Source organism: Xiphophorus hellerii, chromosome 15 (assembly GCF_003331165.1).
Source record: "Xiphophorus hellerii strain 12219 chromosome 15, Xiphophorus_hellerii-4.1, whole genome shotgun sequence".
NCBI lineage: Eukaryota > Metazoa > Chordata > Actinopteri > Cyprinodontiformes > Poeciliidae > Xiphophorus > Xiphophorus hellerii.
The window spans coordinates 4,354,464-4,382,192 of NC_045686.1; the positions used below are offsets into that span (position 1 = coordinate 4,354,464).

Sequence of the window (27,729 nt, forward strand, 5' to 3'; positions counted from 1 at the left end):
TAGATAAGGAAGAACATGTTTGCATTTGCAAACAAATCATTTGCATTTAGAACCACTAGATAAAAAGACTGACTTCATTTTCAAAGCAACAAGTTTTGTCCTCTTTGTGTTCATAAAGTCTGGTTCAGTGATCCAACCACAGCAGACAATGAAAGAAATATTAAAGCTTCTTTGGTTAGCATCAATAAATCAAACACTTCTGCTCAGAGAACAGTGTAATGTGAAATCTTCCTTTGTTGGATCAGCATCTGGTGGAGATGGAGAAACTGAAAGAAAAATGGAAACTGTTGTCTCAGTCTGGAAGGTGTTAAAGTCATTTTCTCAAAGGTGAGAACCTTAAAATGTTAGGAGTCTCAGATCTGAGCAGGTTTTCATCAGCATGATGGAACAAAGTGATCAATACTAAAAGTAACTGATGGTTTGAACAAACTGAACCATACACATAGTTCCATTATATAGCACAATCAAGTGACTTCAGAACTGAATGCTTTGTAGTTGATCCTCTGTCTCTTTAAAAAACTCCTGCTCATTCTGAAACTGCCTTCAGGACAGTTTCAGAAGTCATCACAACATGGCTCCTCTATTCACCCTTTAACAACTTTTTTACCAGTGTTGTTCTGAGAAGTATCTCCTATAATGAACTCATCTGATGCTCAGTTCTATCAGGTGTTTGCTAATTGCTGCTGGCTAGTCTGAAGGAGCTGAGTGAGGGAGTCACAGGGAGGGCTGCTCTGTGGCAGAGCTTGAAAACTGCATCTCTGAGGAGGAGCTCTGTCTTCGAAGGCGGAGATAGATCCCACAGAGTGGCAAATAACAACTGAACGGTTGTCATGGAGATGGAAGGATTTCTCAAACATGCATAAAAAAATCAAAGCATCACTTGCTTTGTTTTTTATGACAAAATAATATTATATCATGATGTAAAGCTCAAAGAAGTTTATTTTACATAATACTGCCCCTTTAAATCTAAACAGCTCAACGGCAAAGCCAAAGAAGTTCAAGGTTTTAGAGAAACTGTTGATGTCAGAAACATTGCAGCAGAAACAAATAAGACACATTAAAGTTCATTTTATTTCTTGAAACTCTATTTTTATTTGATTTAATAAATTTGCCATCACTTGTCTCCAGCTGACCCAAAAGGCTGCAGTGAGACTTTTAAACAGGAACTAACAGAAAGTCACACACTACACAGGTTTAACCTTCTCTACCCTGGCTACTGGTTAAATTTAGGATTAATTTCAAAATTTTGTCTCACCTTTAGAGTTTTAAATGGACAGGCCAGCCATATGCAAAATGTTGACCTCTTATTCTTCAGCCCAAAACCTTCTGAACCGAAGACCCAACTTAAAACTTATGTTATTCACTCAGACTGCAGCCGCCCTGTTTCTCTCTGTGTGGCTCAATCTGTTGATTCCTTTAAAAAGAAGCTAAATTAACCGCTATTCAGACAAACTTTTAATTAAATGTTCAACTTTTGTCTTTATTAGCTGTTCTTACCATCTTTGGTTTAATTCATGCCAACGATGAATGGTGCAATATAAATAAAGTTTGCTTATTTTTATTTACGCACTTCATTATTCACAGAAACAAACATAAGCATATTGTTTATGTCAACAGTAAGTAACATTTTAATTCCTGTCAGGTTAGAAATTTGAGACAAAAGACAAAAAATATTGAATCCAAATTTTCTGAAGCATTTTTAATATATTCAGTCAAAGCCTGACCAATTAATAAATGCTACACAAATTTACTTCTGCAAATAAAAAATGTTAGTCTTTGTGTCTCCATTGAATGACAGTAAACCAATGAGTCATTAAATTTTTCTCATCTTCATGTGAAAGAAAACAGATCTTTACCTTCAAACTGAAGCACAAGGACCAGAACCAGAACCAGAACCAACATCTCCTGTCTATCAGCTTGAACATTGAAAATACTGATAATATTTCTGCTTATGGCTGAATTTATGGTTGAAAACAATTTCATGCCAATACTCTGTGATCGGGTCAGACTTGTACAGAGGAGGAACTAACCTTACAAACTTTAGTCAAAAATAAACATTTAAATTACATTTAACTGATTCACTTTGTAACATTTAGATCAACTAAGATGAACCGAGGTTTAGCTACAGGTACTGATTGTCAAGAACATAAACGAGGCAATTAATGAACTTTTATTTTTATAGTTTTTTTATTGTTTACTCCTGTTGCACAACCTTGTAACATCCTTTGCATGAGGAGTCAAAGAGGAACTGTGATGCATGCTAATGCTAAAGAGCTGCAGTCAGTCTGTTTTACTGAATTTCTATATAAAATCTGACTATATATAAAACAAATGTAATTTTATTGTTATCAGTTTTATTTTTCAATAATAATTACAATAGAAACAGTAATGTAATGGTCATATACTCCTGTTGGGCTCTGTGTGTTGGGCTCGTGTTTTGGGCTCTGTGTTTTGGGCTCAGTGTGTTGGGCTCAGTGTGTTGGGTTTGGTGTTTTGGGCTCAGTGTGTTGGGCTCAGTGTGTTGGGTTCAGTGTGTTGGGTTTGGTGTTTTGGGCTCAGTGTGTTGGCCTCAGTGTGTTGGGTTCGGTGTTTTGGGCTCAGTGTGTTGGGCTCGGTGTGTTGGGTTCAGTGTGTTGGGCTCGGTGTTTAGGGCTCAGTGTGTTGGGTTCGGTGTTTTGGGCTCAGTGTTTTGGGCTCAGTGTGTTGGGTTCGGTGTTTTGGGCTCAGTGTTTTGGGCTCAGTGTTTTGGGTTCGGTGTGTTGGGCTCGGTGTGTTGGGCTCGGTGTGTTGGGCTCGGTGTGTTGGGCTCAGTGTGTTGGGTTCGGTGTTTTGGGCTCAGTGTTTTGGGCTCAGTGTTTTGGGCTCAGTGTGTTGGGGTCGGTGTGTTGGGCTCAGTGTGTTGGGTTCGGTGTTTTGGGCTCGGTGTTTTGGGCTCAGTGTGTTGGGCTCGGTGAAGTAGCTTTAGAGGTCGCTGAGATCAGTCCGCCTCTGTCTTCTCTTTAGTCCTGACAGTAGAATAAGCCACAGTGTCTTTGTCTCGTTTGTCCTGCAGAACACAAACCGCAAACTGTTTCAGTTCCATTTGAATGATTTGTAGACATGTACCTGTTGAACATATTCACAATGTGTGTTCAAACTTCACATTCACATGGTTTTAATGGCTTAAGATGCTGAAATAACATAACACTCCTCTAAAAAAATAAAAAATAAAATCAGGGAATTGTACCATGTTACATTTAACAAGATGAACTCACTGCTCCGTGTTTTAAGATTGTAAAGCTCACCTTTGTCTTCTGAGAGGTTTCAGGAAGGTTAACAGTAGCGTAGGTCAGGTCGGACTGCAGCTCATCCTGAGAACAAACACACAGTTTACTGTTATCTGCTGTATCAGTTTAAAAACCTTCTTTGGGGAAATGAGACCAAAGCAGAGAAGTCTGCACAGCGTCATGTGAAAAAGAAGTTCTAAGAAGCTTACAGAGAATATCAAACTGAAACCAGAACGACTAAATAAAAACTTGAGTTATTTCACAAAGTGATGAAATGAAAACAAATAAAACTGTTGATGGACAGAAATGAGGGATGGAGACTTTTAACAAACGGTCCGGTCCTGTCAAAGTCTCTCAGTCCTCAGGTGCGTCTGATCAACCTAAAGAGCTAAAATTACAAACATTACATTTCACATTGACATTAATTATTCTATTATTTAAGAAAACAGCTGCTAGTGTATTTTATTGGCTGATAAAATCAGCATTTCTTCTATTGTTAGCTGTTAATTCCAGCTAAATGTTTGATGACTGAAAACTAAGTGTTTCATTCTTAGACAAGTTCAGAAAACAGGAAGAACCTGCAATCATTTCCTGTTGCTTTACGCTTCATGAGAGGTAAAGATTTTGCAGAAGTTATGGTGAAGCTACTGTACGTCTTCTGACCATTCTTAAACATATGGAGAGCAATTAGATGTTTTTTTCTTAACTCTATAGGAAACATGTTTGTTTTAATACTCACGTAATGATGATTTCCACAGGTTGAATCTTGATCTTCAGAGTCAAAGGAAAACAAATCGTCAATGATTTTCATGAACACTTCTGCTTATTAGTGTACTGTCGTAACTATGGAAACAGGTCTTCCTTATTCTGAAGCGTGAATTTCAACATTAGTTAGACATCAGAAACAGAAGTGAACTGCAACACTAAACAAACGAAGCTGTTTGGGTTCTGAGAAATTAACATAAAACATGAACAGTTCACCAGAACGGCTAACGACCAGCTAACTAACGACATGCTGATCACTTTGAAAATACACAGCAGTCTGCAGCTGCCTTCAAGTCAAGTGTATTTGTAAAACACATTTCATTTTACATGCTAAAAACAGAATACAGTAACCAATTATGAAGCGAGCAACAAACATTACATTTTGTCAAATATTGTCATCAAAATTATTAATAATAACTTAATATATATCAAGCATTAATCAATGTCTAGTTATAGTTAATCAAAAGCAGCTCTAAACAGGTGAGATTTTAGGATTGATTTAAAGGAACTCTTTTTTTCTGGAAGTCTGATCCAGATTTGTGGTGCAAAGAAGCTGAATGCTGCTTCTCTGTGTTTGGTTCTGGTTCTGGATGCAGAGCAGAACCAGAACCAGAAGACCCGAGAGGTCTGGAAGGTTGCTATGACAACAGCAGCTGTTTAATGTACAGTGGTGCAAATCCATTCAGTTATTTATAAACTAACATCATTCTTAGTTTATAAATATTCTGAGAGAATATAGTCTATTCTCTCAGGACTGTAGAACTGGTGATGTGCTCCATCTTCCTGGTTTTAGTCAGAACTCCAGCAGCAGCGTTTTTTTTTTTTAGTCAGAAAGCCTGTTTTTTTAGGCTTTATCAATGCGACTAAAGATAAACACATGGATGAGATTCTCTAGATCTCGCTGAGTCCTGATTAGTCCTGTAATCCTGGAAATGTTTTTCAGGTGATGGAAGGCCAACTTTGTAACTGTCTTCGTTCAGGTCAGATTTCAGGTCTGATCTCTAGTTTCTGGTTCTAGTTGCAATAACTGAAGCTATGCGGTGACCCCAGATCATTCCTCTTTAAGTCCAAAAATAATAACTTCAGCAGAAATGGATGATAGACTTGGATTTTACACCAAATATGGCACAAACATCTCAGCCCTCAAGACCTTTTCATCTACATGAAGACCTGATTAAATAAAAGGAAGTCTGAATGTTTCAGCATTTCTGAGTATTAAATGTTGGTAGCTTCACTTAGTCTTTGCTCTAAATGTTCTGTTCCTGCAGAACATCTAGAGGAAACTTTCATCACCATCTTAGATCTAATGATGTGTTGAAGCGAACACATTCCTATAATGAAAACGTCTGAAAACCACTTGCGTGTTTCTTTTTCCTCGAACCTCTGAAAGGTTAAACCTAGAGCGCCCCATCAGAACATGTTTGCTTATATATCTGCATTAGTTTTTAAAATTATTTTAAACTTTTTGAACTCTCATGTTTGCCTCTGAGGATCAAGTTTCCATTAAAAAGAAATCCAGTACCTGTTGCAGTTTTGTGATCCTCTTTATTTCTGGTTTTCCTGAGTTTGGTAAAAACAGCAGCAAGAACAACCAGCAGCAGCAGAACGACGATCACTGACCCAACGATGATGATGGTGATGGAGGTGTAACCGGCAGGAGCTGCTGTTAAAAAATTCAAAGATGATAAAACTTGCACACGGTGAACAAAAAGTAATAATGTGCACTGAATTGCACTGCATGCAAGCTATTACTTAATTTCAATAGACCTACATGGTACAGAATTTTTGTCAATTTTTGTCTTAATAATATGAAATCATACCTTCAGATCCATAGTGAGCTTCTATCTTCACTTTGTCTCCTTCAATAAACTGGCAGGTGAATCTTCTGCTGCTCTGAAGATTCACAGTCAGAAGAGAAACACAACCAGTCTGTCCTCCAAACTTATATTCATCACCTTCACCAGTCAGTTCACTTCCTGTCTCATCCACCCAGAGGAGACTTTTATCTGGACAAGAACCCAAATCTCCGTATCTCACCAAAGAACAGCGTAAAGTGAAATCTTCCTTTGCTGGATCAGCATCGGTAGGAGATGGAGAGACTGAAAGAAAAATGAAAACTGTTGTCTTAGATCTGTGAAAAATGAAGAAGCCTTCTTTAAAGAGAGAAAATGCAACTAGTCTCAGGCTGTGAAGAATAAACAGAAAAAATACTGATACAACTTTTGACTGAAATCAGTCAAATCTAATCAAATAATTCTGTACATACTCACTGGTTAAAACATTCAGAAGCACACGGTCATCTGAGGAGGGTCCTGGACCAGGTCTACAGGTGTAAAGTCCAGCATCATCAGCAGTGATGTTGTTGATGATCAGAGAGCAGCTACTGTCCATATTTAACCTGGAAGCTCGAGGTGAACTCTGAACAACTTTTCCATTTCCAACCTCCTGCTCAGGAGAAATTCCTCCATATATACTGAAAAGCCAGTAAATATTGGAGCATGAATGAAACGATGCAGGACTGTAACAAGGTAGAACAACATTTTCTCCAGCTCTGTGATAGAGAGAAAGTTCCTCTCCTCTGGTTCCTGTAGCAAAAACAAAGACACATTAAAGTTTTACACATTTCATCATTCATTAAAAAACAATCATGGAGATCTAGAATGTGAAGTTATTTGTCAATCTTCCTTGTTGTTTGATTTGTTGCTATGAGATTGTTTAAGTTACAACCTTTTAAAAAGATATTCAGTGTAGTAATTAACATTTGTCAGGCTAGAAGTTTGAGAAAAAGGACAAAAGATGAACGATGTTTCTATTTATTTGGACAAAACCTGATTTAGAAATACATACTCAATTTGTTCTACAGATTTTACAAATACTAAATATCATAACTTCATTAAATGTAACAGTAAACCAAAGTATCTTGAATTTATCTAATCTTCATATGAAAGAAAACAGATCTTTACCTTCAAACTGAAGCACAACGACCAGAACCAGAACCAGAACCAACATCTCCAGTCCGTCTATCAGCCGCTGAACTGAGAGACTTTTCTCTGCTGCTGATCTGAAAATACTGATCATATTTCCTCGTTGTGGCTGAAATAAAGGATAAAAACAGCTTCACAACAACACCCACCATGCATCCTGTCACTCTGCTGTCGTCACTTTTTGGTTCTTTAGAAACTGAAGGAAAGCCACAAATAGGAGGAATTGGTTGTACAACCTTTAGACATTTAAGCTCCATTTAACTGAGTCACTTTGTAACAGTCAGATCAACTAACGTGAATCATTATTTAGATTAAGCTTTAGCTGGCTGTCAATAACATAAAGCAGATGAGTTCTAAGGTTTTATTTTGTTGAAATTGTTGCTTTTTTCTATATATCCTGTTTTAATTTCTTTTGTGAAGCAACTCTGTCAAGTATCGACTTAATTATGAAACTAATCAATTAAATGGATAAAATGATGCAACAGATTCAACTTAAATACAATAATTGTGACTCAACATGCTCGTCTTGGAGTAGCTTTACAAATAGTGCTGCTGGAACAAAACGAATTTAAAAACGGGGTTTGTTAATGGGGCCATCAAACTCTGGAGACGATCCAGGAGGCAGAATTACAGGCCGACCTCTGACCTCCCATTCATCAGCAAAGTTATTGAAAAAGCTGTGTGTAAACAATTAACTAACGATAACCAACCGCTTTGACTCCTTCCAGTCTGGTTTCCATGGTTACCACAGCACAGAGACCGCCCTCGTAAAAGTGTTCAATGACATCCATATAAATACGGACTGTGGCAGAACCACAGTGCTGGTTCTGTTGGACCTCAGTGCAGCTTTTGACACTGTTGACCTTGACATATTACTGAATCGACTGGAGAGTTGGGTCGGACTCTCCGGTCCAGTGCTTAATGGTTTGAATCCCACATAAAGAACAGGGATTTCTTTGTTTCAATTGAAAACTTCTCATCAAAGAGGTCAAAGGTCACATGTGGGGTACCCCAAGGTTCAATCCTAGGGCCCCTTTTATTCAATATTTATATGCTCCCACTAGCTCAGGTTATAACAGGAAATAATATTAGCTACCATAACTATGCAGATGACACACAGCTCTACATTACGATGTCACCAGGTGACCTTTGACCCCATCCAATCACTGAACAGATGCTTAGAACAGATAAATGTGTGGATGTGCCAAAGCTTTCTCCAGCTGAACAGAAACAAAACTGAAAGATTCTTAAAGAGGAACGATCTAGAGTTATACAGTAGATCTAGAGCTATAGAGCTAGAGTCAATGCACAGCTTCAGTTATTACAACTAAAAACCAGCGATCAGCCCGAAACCTGGGAATAGTGATGGACTCTGACCTGAACCTCCAGAGCCACATAAAGACAGTTACAAAGTCGGCCTTCTATCACCTGAAGAACATTTCCAGGATTAAAGGACTAATGTCTCAGCCAGATCTAGAGAAACTCATCCATGCATTCATCTTCAGTCGTATTGATTATTGCAACAGCGTCTTCACAGGTCTGTCCAACAAATTAATCAAACAGCTGCAGCTGATCCAGAATGTTGCTGCTCGCGTTCTCACTAAAACCAGGAAGATAGAGCACATAACACCAGTTCTAAAGTCCCTCCACTGGCTCCCTGTAGCTCAAAGAATAGACTTTAAAATACTGTTGTTAGTTTATAAATCACTGAACGGCTTAGCACCACAATACATTAAAGATATGCTGCTGTTGTATCAACCTTCCAGACCTCTCAGGTCTTCCGGTTCTGGTTCTGCTCTGCATCCCCAGAACCAGAACCAAACAAGGAGAAGCAGCTTTCAGCATCTATGCACCACAAATTTGGAACAAACTTCCAGAAAACTGTAAAACAGCTGAAACACTGACTTCTTTTAAATCTCGACTAAAAACCCACCTGTTTAGGATTGTATTTGAAATGTAACTAATTACAAATTTATTGATAGAACTTGACTTAATGCTGTGTTTTGATTATTGATTCTATGTTGCTTTGTGTTTCTGTTTGTAATGATGTAAAGCACTTTGAAATGCCTTGCTGCTGAAATGTGCTATAGAAATAAAATTTGATTGATTGATTGATTGAATCCCAGTCCAGACTGACCCTCAAAGCCGAGGGATGATGTCTGCATTTAATTCAATATTAGATTTATCTGCATCTGATTGGCTGTGCAGCATCTTTATGGTGTGACTGAGACAATGATCCAGTAACTCAGTGCTGTGATGAGTTTCTGTTGTCTGATTATGGATCTGTCTGTCTGACTCCAGAGAAATATCACTCAGTGAAAAAATACAGAGATTTTGGGTTTTCCATTGCAAAACACAATGACAACTAAGAGAATAGTTCCTCATCTGTTCATCTCCTTTATTAGCAAATTTAACAAGTAAAAAAAAGTACACATGCATACTGAAACAAATTTAAAATATAATACTGTTTTTCTATAAACTGTAACTGATGTGATGAAGCTCAGTGGAGCGCGGCGGCAGCAGAACGTTCTCCATCATTTTCATAATTCACTGTGTCGTCATCAACAGCAAAACGAACCTGAGAGAAAAAAGCAGACATTAACTGGATAAAACAGTTACAGACACAAAAGGAACATTTAGAGAGAAACTTCATAAAATCACAAATTATGCAATAGAGAAAATAATTCATAAGAGCTGAGCAATTTATTACTAAAATTTAAAAAAAGTGTCTTAAACAAGTTAAGACCAATAAATCTTCTGTATCTTCTAAAAAGTTAAAAGCAATACAGTTTGCATAATGTTACAAACTGGAAACTTGAAGTCTGAGGGAAAATGTAATTTAAAATCTACATATAAAAGGTCTATGAATGTATTTTTCATGATTGTTTCTCTTACATTAATGTCTTTCTGAGGCTTTTTTCTCCCTGCAGTGAAAAACAGAATAAAGTGATTAAAGTAAGAACTGTGTAAATCGTCTCCATTGTAGCTGAGTTTCCTCACCTCTGGTTCTGATGATACCAACAGTGATTCCAACCATCAGGATCAGTCCTGTGATCTTCAGAGTCAACATGATGAAGCTCAGAGGAGACGAGGCGGGGGGGCCTGAGGAGGAGACGGAGCAACAACCTGATGGGATCATTTTCATCTGATTTAGGAAGAAAATAGTTTTAACATGATGGTGGACTGAACATCAATCTGAGTGTCTGTGACTTTGGATCCACATTTAGAACCAAGGAGAACCTGAACCACCATGATGGAGAAGAAAACTGGAGATCTACATAGAAACTGTGGTGTGAAAAGTCAAAGTGTCCAAAATAATGACAATAAATTAGAAATATATTATTTAATTATAAGATTCACAATAAATCAATGAGATATTTACACAGAAGCTGATGTGTTTCAGTGCAAAAATTTAACTTATTCATAAGAATAAAACATCATACCTTCATGTTGGTAGTGAGCTTCTATCTTCACTTCGTTTCCTTCAACAAACTGGCAGGTGAATCTTCTGCTGCTCTGAAGATTCACAGTCAGAAGAGAAACACAACCAAACTGTCCTCCAGATTTATATCCATCACCTTCACCAGTCAGTTCACTTCCTGTTTCGTTCACCCAGAGGAGACTTTTATCTGGACAAGAACCTGATGATCTGTATCTCAACAGAGAACATAATAATGTTACGTCTTCATTCTTTGTTGGACCAACAGTAGGAGATGAGGAGACTGAAAGAAAATAAGAAAATCACATTTCATTATTAAGACTTTTCATAGAGAAAATCTTTTATTTTTATGGTAATGATCAGCAGCTTTTCTATGGAAACATTGCAGACAAAACATTTCGCGATAAAATACAAAGATTAGCCATTGGAAATATCATTAAATTAGTTTCACCACTAGAACATAAATATCATCATAATGAGAGAACTGAACAGATTTCAGTCTCTAAAATCAGACGGATCCAGTTCCAGTCCTGACTGAACTCAGATAAAAACACATCATGATCTAAACAGTCAGATCTTTAAAAGACTGAAATCAGCAGGTAGAGTCATTATCTAGATTACTTACTGATCATCATGTTTAGATACACATATGTATTATATCTGCAGCGGTAACGTCCAGCATCCTCAGCTGTGATGTTGTTGATGATCAGAGAACAGATTCTGTCCAATCTGGCAGAACGAGGAACTTCCTGTTCCTTGTTCATGTTGTCATTTTTCTTATAAGTCCAGTTAACAGAGGAACATGAGTCGGATGATGAAGGTCTGTTACAGGGTAGAACAGCTTCATCTCCTGCTCTGTGGTAGAGATGGACTAGAAAAAACATTCAGAGAAATATTTTACTATACATGTAGTTATTAATAATAAGTATCAGTCTCTTGTTCTGCCTGAATTCACTGGAAATATAGAATATGTAAAAAGATTAAAAGCATTTTAAAAACAATATTTTAATAACAGAATATATTACTGGTCAACATTTGAATCAAACATTTTTCTCTTAAAACAGCATAAACAAAACAGTTTTTAAGGTTTTTCTACAGATTCGAATATTTTAATGTTATTTCCTCCTGATGGTTGATTGGTCACACATTTACAGAAACAATTAATCATTTTGTTTTAGATTAAATACTAAGTATTAGAGAAAACATAGTTTCAGGCAATTCAAAGCCCTTTGATCCTTAACTTCTCTAATGTAATCAAATAAGATCAAGTGCAAATTGTTATATCATTATCAACTGGGCTTTTAAACATTGTGGAACTTTTAGCTATAAGCAAAAAAAATTAAATATATTCAACAGAAACATGTGACATATGAGAAAGTATCAAGTTCAGAATCTCACAGAAGTTTGTTAGTTTGAAATTCTTTTATTTGCATTAAAACTTTAGTTTCTCCTGAAGAACTGGATGATTTAGTGCTCACTGTGTTAAAACTCACTTTATTATCTAACCTGGAAACTGACCAACATGTGACTCTCAGTCTGAAGTCTCTGTGAGCATTTCTCTCTTTAACACACTAATCTGTCTCTTCCTGTTTGTTTCACTTCCTTCTTTTTATCGTTTCTATTTGTCTCTAAAAGTTGCTGCTCTGTTTTGGTGTCACGTTTTAAAGTTTCCCTACAGAACGCTGCACTGGTCACTTTGTTCCACATAAACATTCAGACGGTTCACTGATCAGTTCAGTGAATCTGTTTCACTTTACAAAATAATAATAATACATTTTTATTTTATAATTCAAGCTTAATGATTCTGTCATCACTCAACACAGTGATATAAATCAGAATTCATATTATTATCATAAATCTCACTCAGTATCTGTAAATTAATGAATATTTGTAACCACAGGTTTTGTCCTCTTTGCTTTCATGCAGGATGTTTCACTGATCTTAAGCTGCAGCAGAAAAATAAAAAAAGATCTGAACCTTGTTTATCTCAGAGAGGAAAAAATCAAGTTTTATTTCAGATAGAAAACTTGTTTTGAAGATATACTGTAAGCTGTCTACAAAGACAAATGATAACATATAAAATATAAATCATCACATAAATATCTAGTAATTTCTGCTGTTTATCTCATTTACTCTGTAAAAAAAGAATATTTTACCTGCTGTGTATTGAGCTTCAACCTTCACTTTGGTTCCTTCAATAAACTGGCAGGTGAATCTTGTGTTGGTGTCGCTCTGATGCTTCACAGTTAGAGAAGAAAAACATCTTTGTCCTGAGCTGAGAGCATCGATTTTACTAATCAGTTCAGTTCCTGTCTCGTCCAACCAGAGGTAACTTTTCTCTGGACAAGGACCCAGGTCTTTGTATCTCCACAGAGAACATTGTAATGTGAAATCTTCCTTTGTTGGATCAGCGTCTGAAACTGAAGGAAAAAATACAAATACAGTTTTCTCAGTCTAAAATATGTTAAAGTAACTTTCTCAGAGGTGAGAACCTTAATAAAGTTTTAGGTTCTCAGGCTGCAGAATGTAGAATATAAAAAAAAATCATAACAATAATTACTTTTTTGTAATGTTTTCTCCAATTTACACAATTATTGATCTACATTATTATTACAGATCTGATCAGGTTTTCATCAGCTTGATGGAAGAAAACAAGTTATATAGAAAGTTGATTATTCAATGCTTTGATCAAACACTGAACAATAAAAGATAAACTGATTAAATCTAAACATCCTCAGCAGCCAGCACAACGTTCACTCTGATGAGCCGACTTCCTGATGACATCACAGCTTGGCCCCGCCCCCAGCTCAAACAGGAAGTGGAAGAAACACAACAGAGGTTGGCTGGGAAAATCAAATTTAAACCTCATTGCAAGCTTCATTTCAGACTGTGTGGACTGATGGGTAATGTTTATTTGAATCTAAATAAATGATTGTTTCTCTGACAGAACAACATGTGAACTTCTGACTGCATCAGGTCACTGAGAGGTTCCCTCATGTTAAAGTCCAAAGAAGTTCAAGGTTTCAGAGAAAAAGGAAATCAGAACTGATGATGTCAGAAACATCTGACCAACATTTCACCAAGTTGATCAGAAGGAAAGAGTCTGAGTGTTAAATCATTCAGGTCTACATACTCACTGGTTAAAACACTCAGATAGACATTGCAATCTGAGGAGGATCCTGAACCAGGTCTATAGGTGTAGAATCCAGCATCATCAGCAGTGATGGTGTTGATGGTCAGAGAGCAGCTACTGTCCATTTTTAACCTGGAAGCTCGAGGTGAACGCTGATCAACTTTTCCATCTCTAACCTCTGTGTTAGTTGTTCTTCCATCTCTACTGTAAAGCCAGTTAATTATGGAGCATGGGTAATCTGATGAAGGTCTCTCTGAAGGTAGAACAACATTTTCTCCTTCTCTGTGATAGAGATCAATTTTTCCTCCTCTGGTTCCTGCAGCAGAAACAAAGACATTAAAGTTTTACAGATTTCATTCTTCACCAAATAATCATGAAGGTGAAATTAGAAATGTTTTAGTCATCTTGTTTCTCTGGTGTTGAATTACTTTTACATTGTTCAGTCTTGAGGACAATAAAAAAAATTTCATTCATAAATGCCATAAATATTTATTTTACAGATTCTATAAGTTAATGTCTCCATAAAAAAAATAAAAGTTTCTTTTACTTTTTCTCATCTTCATGTGAAAGAAAACAGATCTTTACCTTCAAACTGAAGCACAACGACCAGAACCAGAACCAACATCTCCTGTCCGTCTATCAGCCGCTGAACTGAAAGACTTTTCTCTGCTGCTGATCTGAAAATACTGATCATATTTCCTCTTTGTGGCTGAAATAAAGGATAAAAACAGCTTCACACCAACACCCACCATGCATCCTGTCACTTTCATGTCGTAACTTTTAGGTTCTTTAGAAACTGAAGGAAAGCCACAAATAGGAGGAATTGGTTGTACAACCTTTAGACATTTAAGCTCCATTTAACTGAGTCACTTTGTAACAGTCAGATCAACTAACGTGAATCATTATTTAGATTAAGCTTTAGCTGGCTGTCAATAACATAAAGCAGATGAGTTCTAAGGTTTTATTTTGTTGAAATTGTTGCTTTTTTCTATATATCCTGTTTTAATTTCTTTTGTGAAGCAACTCTGTCAAGTATCGACTTAATTATGAAAGAAGGAAGAAGGAAAGAAGATAGAAGGAAGTAGTTGTACAAACTTTAGTTAGAAATAAAAATTTTAACAATCTTTAAATGAATCACTTTGTAACACTGAGAACTAAAATGAGAAATGATTTCACTGTGAACTGATTGTAAAGAACATAGAACAATTTTTGGTTTATTTTTATTTTATTTCTATTATTTTCAATGCAGCTTGTTGTCATTTCCTTCATAAAGAGGAACTGTGATAAATACTAATGAGCTGCAGTCAGTCCACTAACAGCAGCAGCTCTGAGACTCTGCAGACAGAGAATCAAACCGAGTCAGAACAGAATCCAATCAGGTCCAACTGGATCCTTCCAGCAGAGGCTTCAGACTCAGGCAGTGGGTCACATTTGGTCCATGAGAACATTCAGCATGTCTGCTAGAGCTGATCACTGGAAAACAAACCATTCACTGTTTATACTACATATCCCAGAATGCTCTGCTAGTGAGTTAGAAATATCTCAAGACCCACATGCGCCCTCTACTGGTGACAGTTAGTATTGACATGATGCTACATTAGATTAAAGTATTTAACTGTGTAATTAAATCTCCCAGTTTCTAATTTCCAGTCAATAAAAACCAAATAGAGGCTCAACACTCCCTGATATGAAGCTAAACCAGCAGAAAATGAACCAAAACTTGATCAAACTAAATAAACTTTGGCTGCAGGCCTGATGTGATGCTGAAGAGGGAGAATGTGAAAACTTCCTCCACAGTCCAGCTTCTCAGTCCCAGAGGAAACTCTGAGAATCGACTCGTCTCTCTGCATTACGCTCAACTTCACCAGCTTCCATCACGGAAACATGAGTTAGGTCACTTCCTGTTAGCTAGGCTAGGTTAGCCTCACTGCAGTCAGTGTGTATTGACTTTGCTAATCAATGCTAACGCATCAACAGTCAATAAAAATCAAACTCAGAACTGCTGTTCTGTCATTTAAATTTTAAAATAATCACAGCAGGTTAAAACATGATGGAGAATTAAAATCTGTAGGAAGAATTTTGAGTTTAAAGGTTAAAACATCAAGAAGACGCTAAGAAACTTTGATAGCTTAAAATCAGTGGAAGAAAATCTGATGAAGTTATAAATTATTATTGGACTGAAACACCTAAACATGGAAAACATTACATTTACTGATGTAAAAAATACAAAATACATTTATCAGAAATATCTTAATAAAGAAGCTTTTCCAAGTCAGAAACAAAGAAATTATATAACAGCACATTGTTAAAATAATGCAAACATTTTTATTATATTCTTTCTACACAAAGGTTAAAGATTTACTGTTAAAGCTTCTGAATGAGTTCTAATTAACTAATGAATAAATCAGTTTAAAGGAGTTTTTAACAGTTGCATATTTAGTGAAAATGAGATGGAAAATGTTGAACATTTATTTTGTTTCAACTTTAAGTTCATTCAGACTTTTAGATGATATGTGGAGCTGGCTCCAGTCCAAGGAAATAAGTTTCCATCTTTGACGGGGAAAATGATTAAAGATTTTATCTTCAGTGAAAAAGATGAATTTCTGATTAATTCCTTAATTTTAATGTGAAATTAATGAAAACAAAACCAAAGGTATTTTAATAATGTCCTTAATTAAATGTTTCATTATTCTAAAGTTTCTCTGTCTCATATTTATTCATACATATGGAAAATTGTTCACTTTTATTGAATTTTCTTTTTAAATTCAAGTTTATGGCTCGAGGATGCGACACAGCAGCTGCAGGACTGTTTCGACAGGACAAACTAGGATGTTTTTGAACATCAGGACCTGGAGGTTTTTACAGACATTGTACTGTGCTATATCAAGAACTGTATTGACACTGTAGCTGTGGATAAACGCATCCGGGTCTTCCCAAACCAGAAGCCCTGGATGACTCAGGAGGTCCAGCGACTACTAAAGACCAGGAATACCGCCTTTAGGTCTGGGGACAGGACCGTCTACAGTACAGCCTGAGCTAACTTGAAGAGCGGCATCAGAATGGCTAAGTCTGACTACAGGAGGAGGATAGAGGGCTACCTTGACAGCAACAACAGCAGGCAGGTGTGTCAGGGAATCCAGCATCTCACCAACTACAGGACCAACCTCGCAGCTGTGGAAGGCGACGCCACGCTGGCAGAGGAGCTGAACCTCTTCTTTGCCCGCTTTGAGGTGAAACCAACAGAAGCAGCCACACTACACCAAGCGACCCACAACACCACACCCCTCGTTGTAGAGGAGCACGAGGTGAGGCGCACACTGCAGGCTGTCAACACAAGGAAGGCTGCTGGACCTGATGGCGTCCCTGGACGTGTCCTGAAAGACTGTGCCGATCAGCTGGCTGGAGTCTTCACCAGGATCTTCAACCAGTCCCTAGCCCTGTCTACAGTCCCATCCTGCCTGAAATCTTCCACCATAGTCCCCATACCCAAGAAACCTCACATCTCCTGCCTCAACGACTACCGGCCAGTGGCACTAACCCCTGTGGTGACGAAGTGTTTTGAAAAACTGGTCCGGGGTCACGTCACAGCACTTCTCCCTCCTGGCTTTGGCCACCACCAGTTCGCCTACAGAGCCAACAGATCCACAGAGGACGCCGTGAGCACGGCCCTCCATGCTGCTCTGTCACATCTGGAGCAGCAGGGCAGCTATGTGCGGATGCTCTTTGTAGACTACAGCTCTGCTTTTAATACCATCCTCCCTCACAGACTGGTGGACAAATTGGGGGACCTGGGCCTCCCTCACTCCACCTGCATGTGGATTATGAGCTTCCTGACCAACCGACAGCAGAGAGTTAGGGTGGGGAAACATACATCCACTGCCCTCAGCCTTAGTACTGGCTCTCCACAGGGCTGTGTGCTGAGCCCCCTGCTCTATTGTCTGTACACATACGACTGCACCTCTGCCCACCACAGCAACACCATCATCAAGTTTGCTGATGACACCACAGTGGTGGGGCTCATCTCAGGAGGCGACGAGTCCGCCTACAGGGGTGAGGCTGTTCCTCAACAACTCAAAGACAAAAGAACTCATAATAGATTACAGGAGGAATAAAACGGACATTACACCACTAACCATTGGGGGAAAATGTGTGGAGAGGGTAGCTGATTTCCGTTTCCTGGGGGTCCACATTGAGCAGGGCCTCACATGGAACATGAACACCTTCGAGCTGATAAAAAAGGCCCAGCAAAGACTGAACTTCCTGAGGGTTCTCAGGAGGAACAACATCAAGGAGAAGCTGCTGGTGTCCTTCTACAAGTGCTCAATAGAGAGCATACTGACCTACTGTATCTGTGTATGGTATAACAGCAGCACTACGGCTCAAAGGAAAGCTCTCCAAAGGGTTGTGAATACAGCCCAAAAACTCATTGGCTGCCCTCTCCCCTCACTGGAGGACCTGCACAGCGACCGCTGTCTAAGAAAAGCACAACACATCACAAAGGACACTTCTCACCCCGGACATTCTCTGTTGTTAAGGAAGAATAATTTATAAAATTAACTTCAGAAAAAGTTTGGCTCTCTCTCTTCCTCAAACTCCCGGGTCCTCTCAGCGGGCGACATGCAGCCACAAAGAAACAACAATACATGTTAACATCACAGAGTTACAGAGTTTAATCCCATACAAAGCAACGTATGAATCAACAGCAAAACTGCAGAGGAACAGAGATATATATTCATTACCTTATACAGACAAAGACAGACAAAGACAAACACAGACAAAAACAAAGACGCGTCTTTGGAGAGAGCCGATGCAAAAAAGCAAAATAGTGGCAGCTCTCTGAATTATTATTCCTGTGCACGAACTCTTATACTGAAGGTGTGTCTTTCCGTTTTAATATATTCAATTAAGGCGTACCTCTGGTTGACCAACTGGAAGCTACCTTGGACACTCAGAAAAACTTAGAAACTCCCCCTAATTTACACCAAAGATCAAAAGGCCATTTGGTCTCTGGTTCAACAAAAGAGCCAACAGCTGCGTCCTGGCCTCCTGGATTCTACGGTCATTTGGTTAAAGAAAAACATAAGATAAGATTTCACAGATACCTGTGAAATCCGAAGTCTCTCCCGTTATCTCCTCCAGGCTCAAGTGATATTGCCCTGCAGTAGATGCTAATTTTATGGCCTCCTGCCCTCTGACAACACAGCAGGAGCCCCATTGAGAGATACTTTGAATACTTGCCCATCTGGTTTAGTTTTAAATCCTTAACACAAACCTGTTCAAAATTAAGAAATTTGTTCAAAATAAGAATGTTCAATATACCTTTTACACATGCCGTAAGATTAACTGTGTTAAGCACTAAAAATAATCATTTTTCCTCAACACTGTTCACACTGCTGCCTTCAGGCAGAAGATACAGAGCAACCAGAACAAGAACCAACCGTCTCAGAGACAGTTTCTACCCGATAGCAATAACAAAACTAAATGCAAGCAAAAACAACCATTAATCATCATGAATGATGTAGCCTATGTGAGAATGTGGCTGTTCTAATTTACTAGTTTTTGTTTTGTTTTGTTGTTTTTTTTCAGTTATTTGTTAATTCTTACATTGTGTGTGAATTGTGAGACAGTTATTTTTTGTTTTTAAGCATATGCACTGGCTGATGGCACTTTTTAAATTTTGTTGTTCTTGTGACAATGACAATAAAGATTTATCTTATCTTATGCTTTATAACTCACTTGTTGATAAAATTGTATCTAAACTGAGAAAAAAATTAATTGAGCTATAATGGATTATAAATGTGATCAATAAATTTTGTTAAAGAAAATTTACCAAATTTTAAGCTTCAATTGTTCTCCACATTTTACTTCCTGTTTCCTCTCTTCTCTCCTCCCACTTTCTGCACATTGACCAATGAGTGATCAGTAAGTCTCTGATGCTCCACACCACTTCCTTTTTACAACATGAGATTTTCAAAATAAATCAGAATATGCATCAAAGCTTTTATTTACACTAAGCAGAAATAAGTAACATATTTCCATATTTTTAGGTTTCTCATCTGAAACTATTTTTAGTTTTTACAAACATCTTTTATCATATTTATGATGGTTTTCATGTATATTAAACAAACTGAATTGAACAGTTAAAAATACTACAGAGAGGTTAACATGATGCAAAAGATTATTTTGAGCTGGGATATAATTAAAATGAAACATTGTTTTCTATAAACTGTAACTGATGTGATGAAGCTCAGTGGAGCGCGGCGGCAGCAGAACGTTCTCCATCATTTTCATAATTCACTGTGTCGTCATCAACAGCAACACGAACCTGAGAGAAAAAAGCAGATATTAACTGGATAAAACAATTTCAGAAACAAAATGAACATTTAAAGAGAAATATCAAACCATTATAAAGGATACCACTGAGAAAATTCTCTAAAACAGCTGATCTATTTATTACTTCTATAAAGTTAAAAGTAAAACTGTTTGCATAATGTTGCAAACTGGAAACTGGAAGTCTGAGGGAAAATGTTTGTCATTTATAATCTACATATAAAAGGTCTATGAAGGTATTTTTCATGATTGTTTCTCTTACATTAATGTCTTTCTGAGGCTTTTTTCTCCCTGCAGTGAAAAACAGAATAAAGTGATTAAAGTAAGAACTGTGTAAATCGTCTCCATTGTAGCTGAGTTTCCTCACCTCTGGTTCTGATGATACCAACAGTGATTCCAACCATCAGGATCAGTCCTGTGATCTTCAGAGTCGACATGATGAAGCTCAGAGGAGACGAGGCGGGGGGGCCTGAGGAGGAGACGGAGCAACAACCTGATGGGATCATTTTCATCTGATTTAGGAAGAAAATAGTTTTAACATGATGGTGGACTGAACATCAATCTGAGCGTTTGTGTTACGGCTACTTTTGCAACATAACAAGTTCCCAAAAATCAAAAAAAGTGCCAAAGTTGTTTCCAGGAGGAGGTTTTTAACTCATACAAAACAAAAAAATCACTCGCGGATAGTTTTCTGGTTTCAAAATGTGAGTTCCCTTCACTTACAAAAATAACAGAAACACTCTCCGAGTTGACTTACAAAAAATGTAAAAAACTTTATTTAGTGGTAGAAAAACTATTTCACTCCTTAACCAAACAATCAGATCAACCACAGCAGCTGCTTCTGCTTGTTAATCACAGCAGGAGGCTGACTGACAAGGAGGAGGGTCTAAGCAAAACAGATAAACAACAACAGATCTACCATTCACATAACTTTAGATCCCTAACCTTAACATTAATACATTAACAAAAAATGAATAAATTAATCTAATTCTTAACAGGCTCCAGCAGTCTGTGACTTTGGATCCAAATTTAGAACCAAGAAGAAAAATAATGACATTAAATCAGAAACGCATGGCTTAATAATGAGATTCACAATAAACCAAGAAGATATTTCCAAAAAAGCTGATATTATTCAGTGCAAAATTTTAACTTATTCATAAGAATAAGACATCATACCTTCAGATCCATAGTGAGCTTCTATCTTCACTTTGTTTCCTTCAATAAACTGGCAGGTGAATCTTCTGCTGCTCTGAAGATTCACAGTCAGACGAGAAACACAACCAGTCTGTCCTCCAGATTTATATCCATCACCTTTACCAGTCAGTTCACTTCCTGTCTCGTCCACCCAGAGGAGACTTTTATCTGGACAAATACCTGATCTGTATCTCAACAGAGAACACTGTAATGTGAAGTTATTCTTTGTTGGATCAGCATCTAGTGGAGAGACTGAAAGAAAATAATAACATTTCAGCATTAAACACGTTTTCTAAAGTCAGAAAACTAACAAAATTAAGTTTTATATTTATTCTTGTGCTGTTCACATGGTGCTCTGTGTCTTTTTTTGAGCCGATCCAGGTCATGTTCCTCATTTCTGTTATTTTTTGCTCCTGTGTGGCTCCCTGATTGTTTTCCTTCTTAAGCCTCTCAGTCAGACCGACAGTCACTGCCAGATCATCAAACGTTTTTAGCTAGTAGTTTCCCAGCACTCTCACCTCGCCCTGTTCGTTGCAACCACGCTCTTATTCCCTGGATTGGCCTCTCTGCCTTGCCTTTGTCGGATTCTCACTGTTTGCCCATCTGGATCTCGACCCAGGCCTGTTTTTCAGATACCGACTCACGCCCACTCCCACGGATACCTATTCTGCTCTCTGACTCTTCGTGTGTGACCACTGCCTGAAGAGTGGTCAGGCAGTAGTTTTGCAAGGATTTGGATTTGGATTTTGCACTTTAGCTGAACGTGAAGGAGGACAGCGTTCGTCTTCCCGGACTGTAGCAGACTTGGTGCGCTGCCCTGCATCAGCGCTTCTCCTCCCCCAGAAACTCCTTCCAGAGCCTCATCTGTGCAACATCTGCTCGACCCTCAGCTGATCGTTTCAGGACCTGATCAGCAGGCCAGGTTAGTGTACTCTACACACACACTAACAGATTCCTTCTGAAATATTTCTCAAGTCACAGATCTCTCCTCTCCGCAGTATGTCCGGTCTGCACTGTCTTTTAATAAATCTGAGTTTTCTGCTTATTCCTGTGTTGTGGCTGATTTTCAGGGTCCATCGAATGAGTGTTTATACTTATGAAATGCATCTGTTCTGTGGAAACATTGCAGATTAATATATGGCAGTAACTCTGAAGGTGAGCCATTGGAACTGGTGTTAAACTGCTACAACATAAATATCATCATAATGAGAGAACTGAACAGATTAATTTAGTCTCTAAAATCAGACGGATCCAGTTCCAGTCCTGACTGAACTAAAAACACATCATGATCTAAACAGTCAGATCTTTAAAAGACTGAAATCAGCAGGTAGAGTCATTATTTAGATTACTTACTGATCAGCAGATTTAGATAAACATATGTATTATATCTGCAGCGGTAACGTCCAGCATCCTCAGCTGTGATGTTGTTGATGATCAGAGAACAGATTCTGTCCAATCTGGCAGAACCAGGAACTTCCTGTTCCTTGTTCATGTTGTCTTTTTTCTTATAAGTCCAGTTAACAGAGGAACATGAGTCGGATGATGAAGGTCTGTTACAGGGTAGAACAGCTTCATCTCCTGCTCTGTGGTAGAGATGGACTGGAAAAAACATTCAGAGAAATATTTTACTCTATTTAGTTATTAATAATAAGTATCAGTCTCTTGTTCTGCCTAAATTGAAATATAGAATATGTAAAAAGATTAAATGCATCATTAACAATCAAGTTATTCAACATTTGAACCCATAAACATTTTTCTGCAATCTTTGAAGCTTTTCTACAGATAAGAAGATTATTTTGACCTTATTGTTGAAATTCTGGTCACACATTTATATAAACTCTTAGTTTTGTCTTTGTTTAAATATTCAGTTTTACAGAAAACCTCAATCAATTTCAGTTTCTTTTCTCTCCAGCAAAAGGAAGAAGTGCAATTTGCTATGTAACATTATCAATGGGGTTTTAAGATAAACAATGTGTAAATTTTAGCTAAAAGCATAAATATATAAATGGCTGGAAAAAGCTGGACTCAAGGACAGCACAGAGCCACTCATCCTGGCTGCACAGGAACAAACACTAAACACCAGAGCAATAGAGACTCAGATCTACCAGACAAGATCCAAACTGTAGGTTGTTATTTTATTTTTTTATAATATGAGACCCCTGAGACAGTCCAGCACATAACAGCAGGGTGCAAGATGCTGGCAGGGAAAGCGTACATGGAAAGACATAACCATAACCATAGGCATAGTGTACAGAAACATCTGTGCAGAATATGGACTGGAAGCCCCGAGATCAACGTGGGGAAAACTCCAAAGGTGGTTGAGAATGAAGGAGCTAAGATCCTGTGGGACTTCCAGATCCAGACAGACACATCAATCAATCAATCAATCAATCAATCAAATTTTATTTCTATAGCACATTTCAGCAGCAAGGCATTTCAAAGTGCTTTACATCATTACAAACACAGAAACACAAAGCAAGATAGAATCAATAATCAAAACACAGCATTAAGTCAAGTTCCATCAAGAAATTTGTAAATGATTACATTTCAAATACAATCCTAAACAGGTGGGTTTTTAGTTGAGATTTAAAAGAAGTCAGTGTTTCAGCTGTTTTACAGTTTTCTGGAAGTTTGTTCCAAATTTGTGGTGCATAGATGCTGAAAGCTGCTTCTCCTCGTTTGGTTCTGATCTGAGACGTCTGGAAGATTGATACAACAACAGCAGATCTTTAATGTATTGTGGTGCTAAGCCGTTCAGTGATTTGTAAACTAACAACAGTATTTTAAAGTCTATTCTTTGAGCTACAGGGAGCCAGTGTAGGGACTTTAAAACTGGTGTTATGTGCTCTGTCTTCCTGGTTTTAGTGAGAACGCCAGCAGCAGCATTCTGGATCAGCTGCAGCTGTTTGATTGATTTGTTGGACAGAACTGTGAAGACGCTGTTGCAATAATAAAGACACAATGGCAATGGCGAACCAAACGGACATTGTGGAGGAGGACAAGCAGAGGAAAGCAGTTGTGGTGGATGTAGCTATACCAAGTTATTGCAACATCAGGAAAAAGGAGCAGGAGAAACTGGAGAAATACCAGGACCTCAGAGAGGAACTGGGAAAGGCCTGGAAGGTGAAAACCACAGTGGCAGTCACCCCCAAACTGGAGCAGTGGCTAAAACAAATCCCAGGAACAACATCAGACATCTCAGTCCAGAAATGTGCAGTTTGAGGCACAACCAAGATACTGTGCAGAACCCTGAAGCTCCCAGGCCTCTGATAGAGGAACCAAGATCAGAGGATGAGAGAGAAAACAAGCCGAGGGTGAAACGGGAATTTTTTATTTTTTTCAAATCTGAAAACAGCAACTCCAGAATCTCAGAAGTTTGAAATTCTTTTATTTGCATTAAAACTTTAGTTTCTCCTGAAGAACTGGATGATTTAGTGCTCACTGTGTTAAAACTCACTTTATTATCTAACCTGGAAACTGACCAACATGTGACTCTCAGTCTGAAGTCTCTGTGAGCATTTCTCTCTTTAACACACTAATCTGTCTCTTCCTGTTTGTTTCACTTCCTTCTTTTTATCGTTTCTATTTGTCTCTAAAAGTTGCTGCTCTGTTTTGGTGTCACGTTTTAAAGTTTCCCTACAGAACGCTGCACTGGTCACTTTGTTCCACATAAACATTCAGACGGTTCACTGATCAGTTCAGTGAATCTGTTTCACTTTACAAAATAATAATAATACATTTTTATTTTATAATTCAAGCTTAGTGATTCTGTCATCACTCAACACAGTGATATAAATCAGAATTCATATTATTATCATAAATCTCACTCAGTTTCTGTAAATTAATGAATATTTGTAACCACAGGTTTTGTCCTCTTTGCTTTCATGCAGGATGTTTCACTGATCTTAAGCTGCAGCAGAAAAATAAAAAAAGATCTGAACCTTGTTTATCTCAGAGAGGAAAAAATCAAGTTTTATTTCAGATAGAAAACTTGTTTTGAAGATATACTGTAAGCTGTCTACAAAGACAAATGATAACATGTATAAAATATAAATCATCACATAAAATTCTAGTAATTTCTGCTGTTTATCTCATTTACTCTGTAAAAAAAGAATATTTTACCTCCTGTGTATTGAGCTTCAACCTTCACTTTGTTTCCTTCAATAAACTGGCAGGTGAATCTTGTGTTGGTGTCGCTCTGATGCTTCACAGTTAGAGAAGAAAAACATCTTTGTCTTGAGCTGTAATCCTCTCTTCTACTGGTCAGTTCAGTTCCTGTCTCATCCAACCAGCGGAAACTTTTCTCTGGACAAGGACCCAGGTAATCGTATCTCCACAGAGAACATTGTAATGTGAAATATCCCTTTGTTGGATCAGCGTCTGAAACTGAAGGAAAAAATACAAATACAGTTTTCTCAGTCTAAAATATGTTAAAGTAACTTTCTCAGAGGTGAGAACCTTAATAAAGTTTTAGGCTCTCAGGCTGCAGAATGTAGAATAAAAAATAAATCATAACAATAATTACTTTTTTTGTAATGTTTTCTCCATTTTACTTGAATATTGATCTACATAATAATTACAGATCTGATCAGGTTTTCATCAGCTTGATGGAAGAAAACAAGTTATATAGAAATTTGATTATTCAATGATTAGATCAAACATTGAACAATAAAAGATAAACTGATTAAATCTAAACATCCTCAGCAGCCAGCACAACGTTCACTCTGATGAGCCGACTTCCTGATGACATCACAGCTTGGCCCCGCCCCCAGATCAAACAGGAAGTGGTAGAAACACAACAGAGGTTGGCTGGGAAAATAAAATTTAAAACCTCATTGCAAGCTTCATTTCAGACTGTGTGGACTGATGGGTAATGTTTATTTGAATCTAAATAAATGATTGTTTCTCTGACAGAACAACATGTGAACTTCTGACTGCATCAGGTCACTGAGAGGTTCCCTCATGTTAAAGTCCAAAGAAGTTCAAGGTTTCAGAGAAAAAGGAAATCAGAACTGATGATGTCAGAAACATCTGACCAACATTTCACCAAGTTGATCAGAAGCAAAGAGTCTGAGAGTTAAATCACTCAGGTCTACATACTCACTGGTTAAAACATTCAGATACACACGGCCATCTAAGGAGGTTTCTGAACCAGGTCTATAGACGTATCTTCCAGCATCATCAGCAGTGATGGTGTTGATGATCAGAGAGCAGCTACTGTCCATTTTTAACCTGGAAGCTCGAGGTGAACTCTGAACAACTTTTCCATTTTCAACCTCTGTGTTAGTTGTTCTTCCATCTCTACTGTAAAGCCAGTTAATTATGGAGCATGGGTAATATGATGAAGATCTCTCTGAAGGTAGAACAACATTTTCTCCTTCTCTGTGATAGAGATGAATTTCTCCTCCTCTGGTTCCTGCAGCAGAAACAAAGACATTAAAGTTTTACACATTTCATTCTTCAGCAAATAATCATGAAGGTGAAATTAGAAATGTTTTAGTCATCTTGTTTCTCTGGTGTTGAATTACTTTTACATTGTTCAGTCTTGAGGACAATAAAAAAAATTTCATTCATAAATGCCATAAATATTTATTTTACAGATTCTATAAGTTAATGTCTCCATAAAAAAAATAAAAGTTTCTTTTACTTTTTCTCATCTTCATGTGAAAGAAAACAGATCTTTACCTTCAAACTGAAGCACAACGACCAGAACCAGAACCAACATCTCCTGTCCGTCTATCAGCCGCTGAACTGAGAGACTTTTCTCTGCTGCTGATCTGAAAATACTGATCATATTTCCTCTTTGTGACTGAAATAAAGGATAAAAACAGCTTCACACCAACACCCACCATGCATCCTGTCACTTTGATGTCGTAACTTTTAGGTTCTTTAGAAACTGAACAAAAAACACAGATAGAAGGAAGTAGTTGTACAAACTTTAGTTAGAAATAAAAATTTTAACAATCTTTAAATGAATCACTTTGTAACACTGAGAACTAAAATGAGAAATGATTTCACTGTGAACTGATTGTAAAGAACATAGAACAATTTTTGGTTTATTTTTATTTTATTTCTATTATTTTCAATGCAGCTTGTTGTCATTTCCTTCATAAAGAGGAACTGTGATAAATACTAATGAGCTGCAGTCAGTCCACTAACAGCAGCAGCTCTGAGACTCTGCAGACAGAGAATCAAACCGAGTCAGAACAGAATCCAATCAGGTCCAACTGGATCCTTCCAGCAGAGGCTTCAGACTCAGGCAGTGGGTCACATTTGGTCCATGAGAACATTCAGCATGTCTGCTAGAGCTGGATCACTGGGAAACAAACCATTCACTGTTTATACTACATATCCCAGAATGCTCTGCTAGTGAGTTAGAAATATCTCAAGACCCACATGCGCCCTCTACTGGTGACAGTTAGTATTGACCTGATGCTACATTAGATTAAAATATTTCACTGTCTAATTAAATCTCCCAGTTTCTAATTTCCAGTCAATAAAAACCAAATAGAGGCTCAACACTCCCTGATATGAAGCTAAACCAGCAGAAAATGAACCAAAACTTGATCAAACTAAATAAACTTTGGCTGCAGGCCTGATGTGATGCTGAAGAGGGAG

General features: G+C 37.7%; 3 protein-coding genes and 1 long non-coding RNA gene across 5 annotated transcripts in view; 1 reads left to right on the forward strand and 3 right to left on the reverse strand.

The window, feature by feature from the left end:
• LOC116734293 (uncharacterized) overlaps nt 1-2,759 on the reverse strand; it is a 20,256-nt gene extending 17,497 nt beyond the window's left edge. For both annotated transcript variants that reach the window (XM_032585609.1, XM_032585608.1), the window contains exon 1: nt 1,857-2,759. In XM_032585609.1, coding sequence (XP_032441500.1) covers nt 1,857-1,983 — 127 coding nt within the window. In that variant the 5' untranslated portion in view covers nt 1,984-2,759. The remainder of the gene's footprint in view (nt 1-1,856) is intronic.
• The window catches only part of LOC116734302 (uncharacterized), a 22,871-nt gene extending 15,342 nt beyond the window's left edge, over nt 1-7,529 (forward strand). Inside the window, exon 3 of the long non-coding RNA XR_004342203.1 lies at nt 7,449-7,529. This is a non-coding gene — a long non-coding RNA (uncharacterized LOC116734302). The remainder of the gene's footprint in view (nt 1-7,448) is intronic.
• Nucleotides 2,763-14,356, reverse strand: LOC116734298 (uncharacterized). Its single transcript, XM_032585613.1, has 8 exons — nt 14,173-14,356; nt 13,764-13,903; nt 6,302-6,473; nt 5,852-6,130; nt 5,554-5,694; nt 4,006-4,037; nt 3,285-3,350; nt 2,763-3,046 (listed from the first exon to the last, which is right to left on the reverse strand). The coding sequence occupies exons 1-8, from the start codon at nt 14,279-14,281 to the stop codon at nt 2,978-2,980; spliced, it is 1,008 nt and encodes a 335-aa protein (XP_032441504.1). The 5' UTR covers nt 14,282-14,356; the 3' UTR covers nt 2,763-2,977.
• A 5,165-nt stretch (nt 14,357-19,521) lies between these two features.
• LOC116734297 (uncharacterized) lies at nt 19,522-26,987 on the reverse strand. The gene is made up of 8 exons (XM_032585612.1): nt 26,797-26,987; nt 26,216-26,527; nt 25,234-25,497; nt 22,465-22,710; nt 21,094-21,363; nt 20,285-20,386; nt 20,180-20,208; nt 19,522-19,912 (listed from the first exon to the last, which is right to left on the reverse strand). Exons 1-8 carry the CDS (start codon nt 26,903-26,905, stop codon nt 19,835-19,837), a joined length of 1,410 nt encoding a protein of 469 aa, XP_032441503.1. The 5' UTR covers nt 26,906-26,987; the 3' UTR covers nt 19,522-19,834.
• Nucleotides 26,988-27,729: the final 742 nt, after the last annotated feature.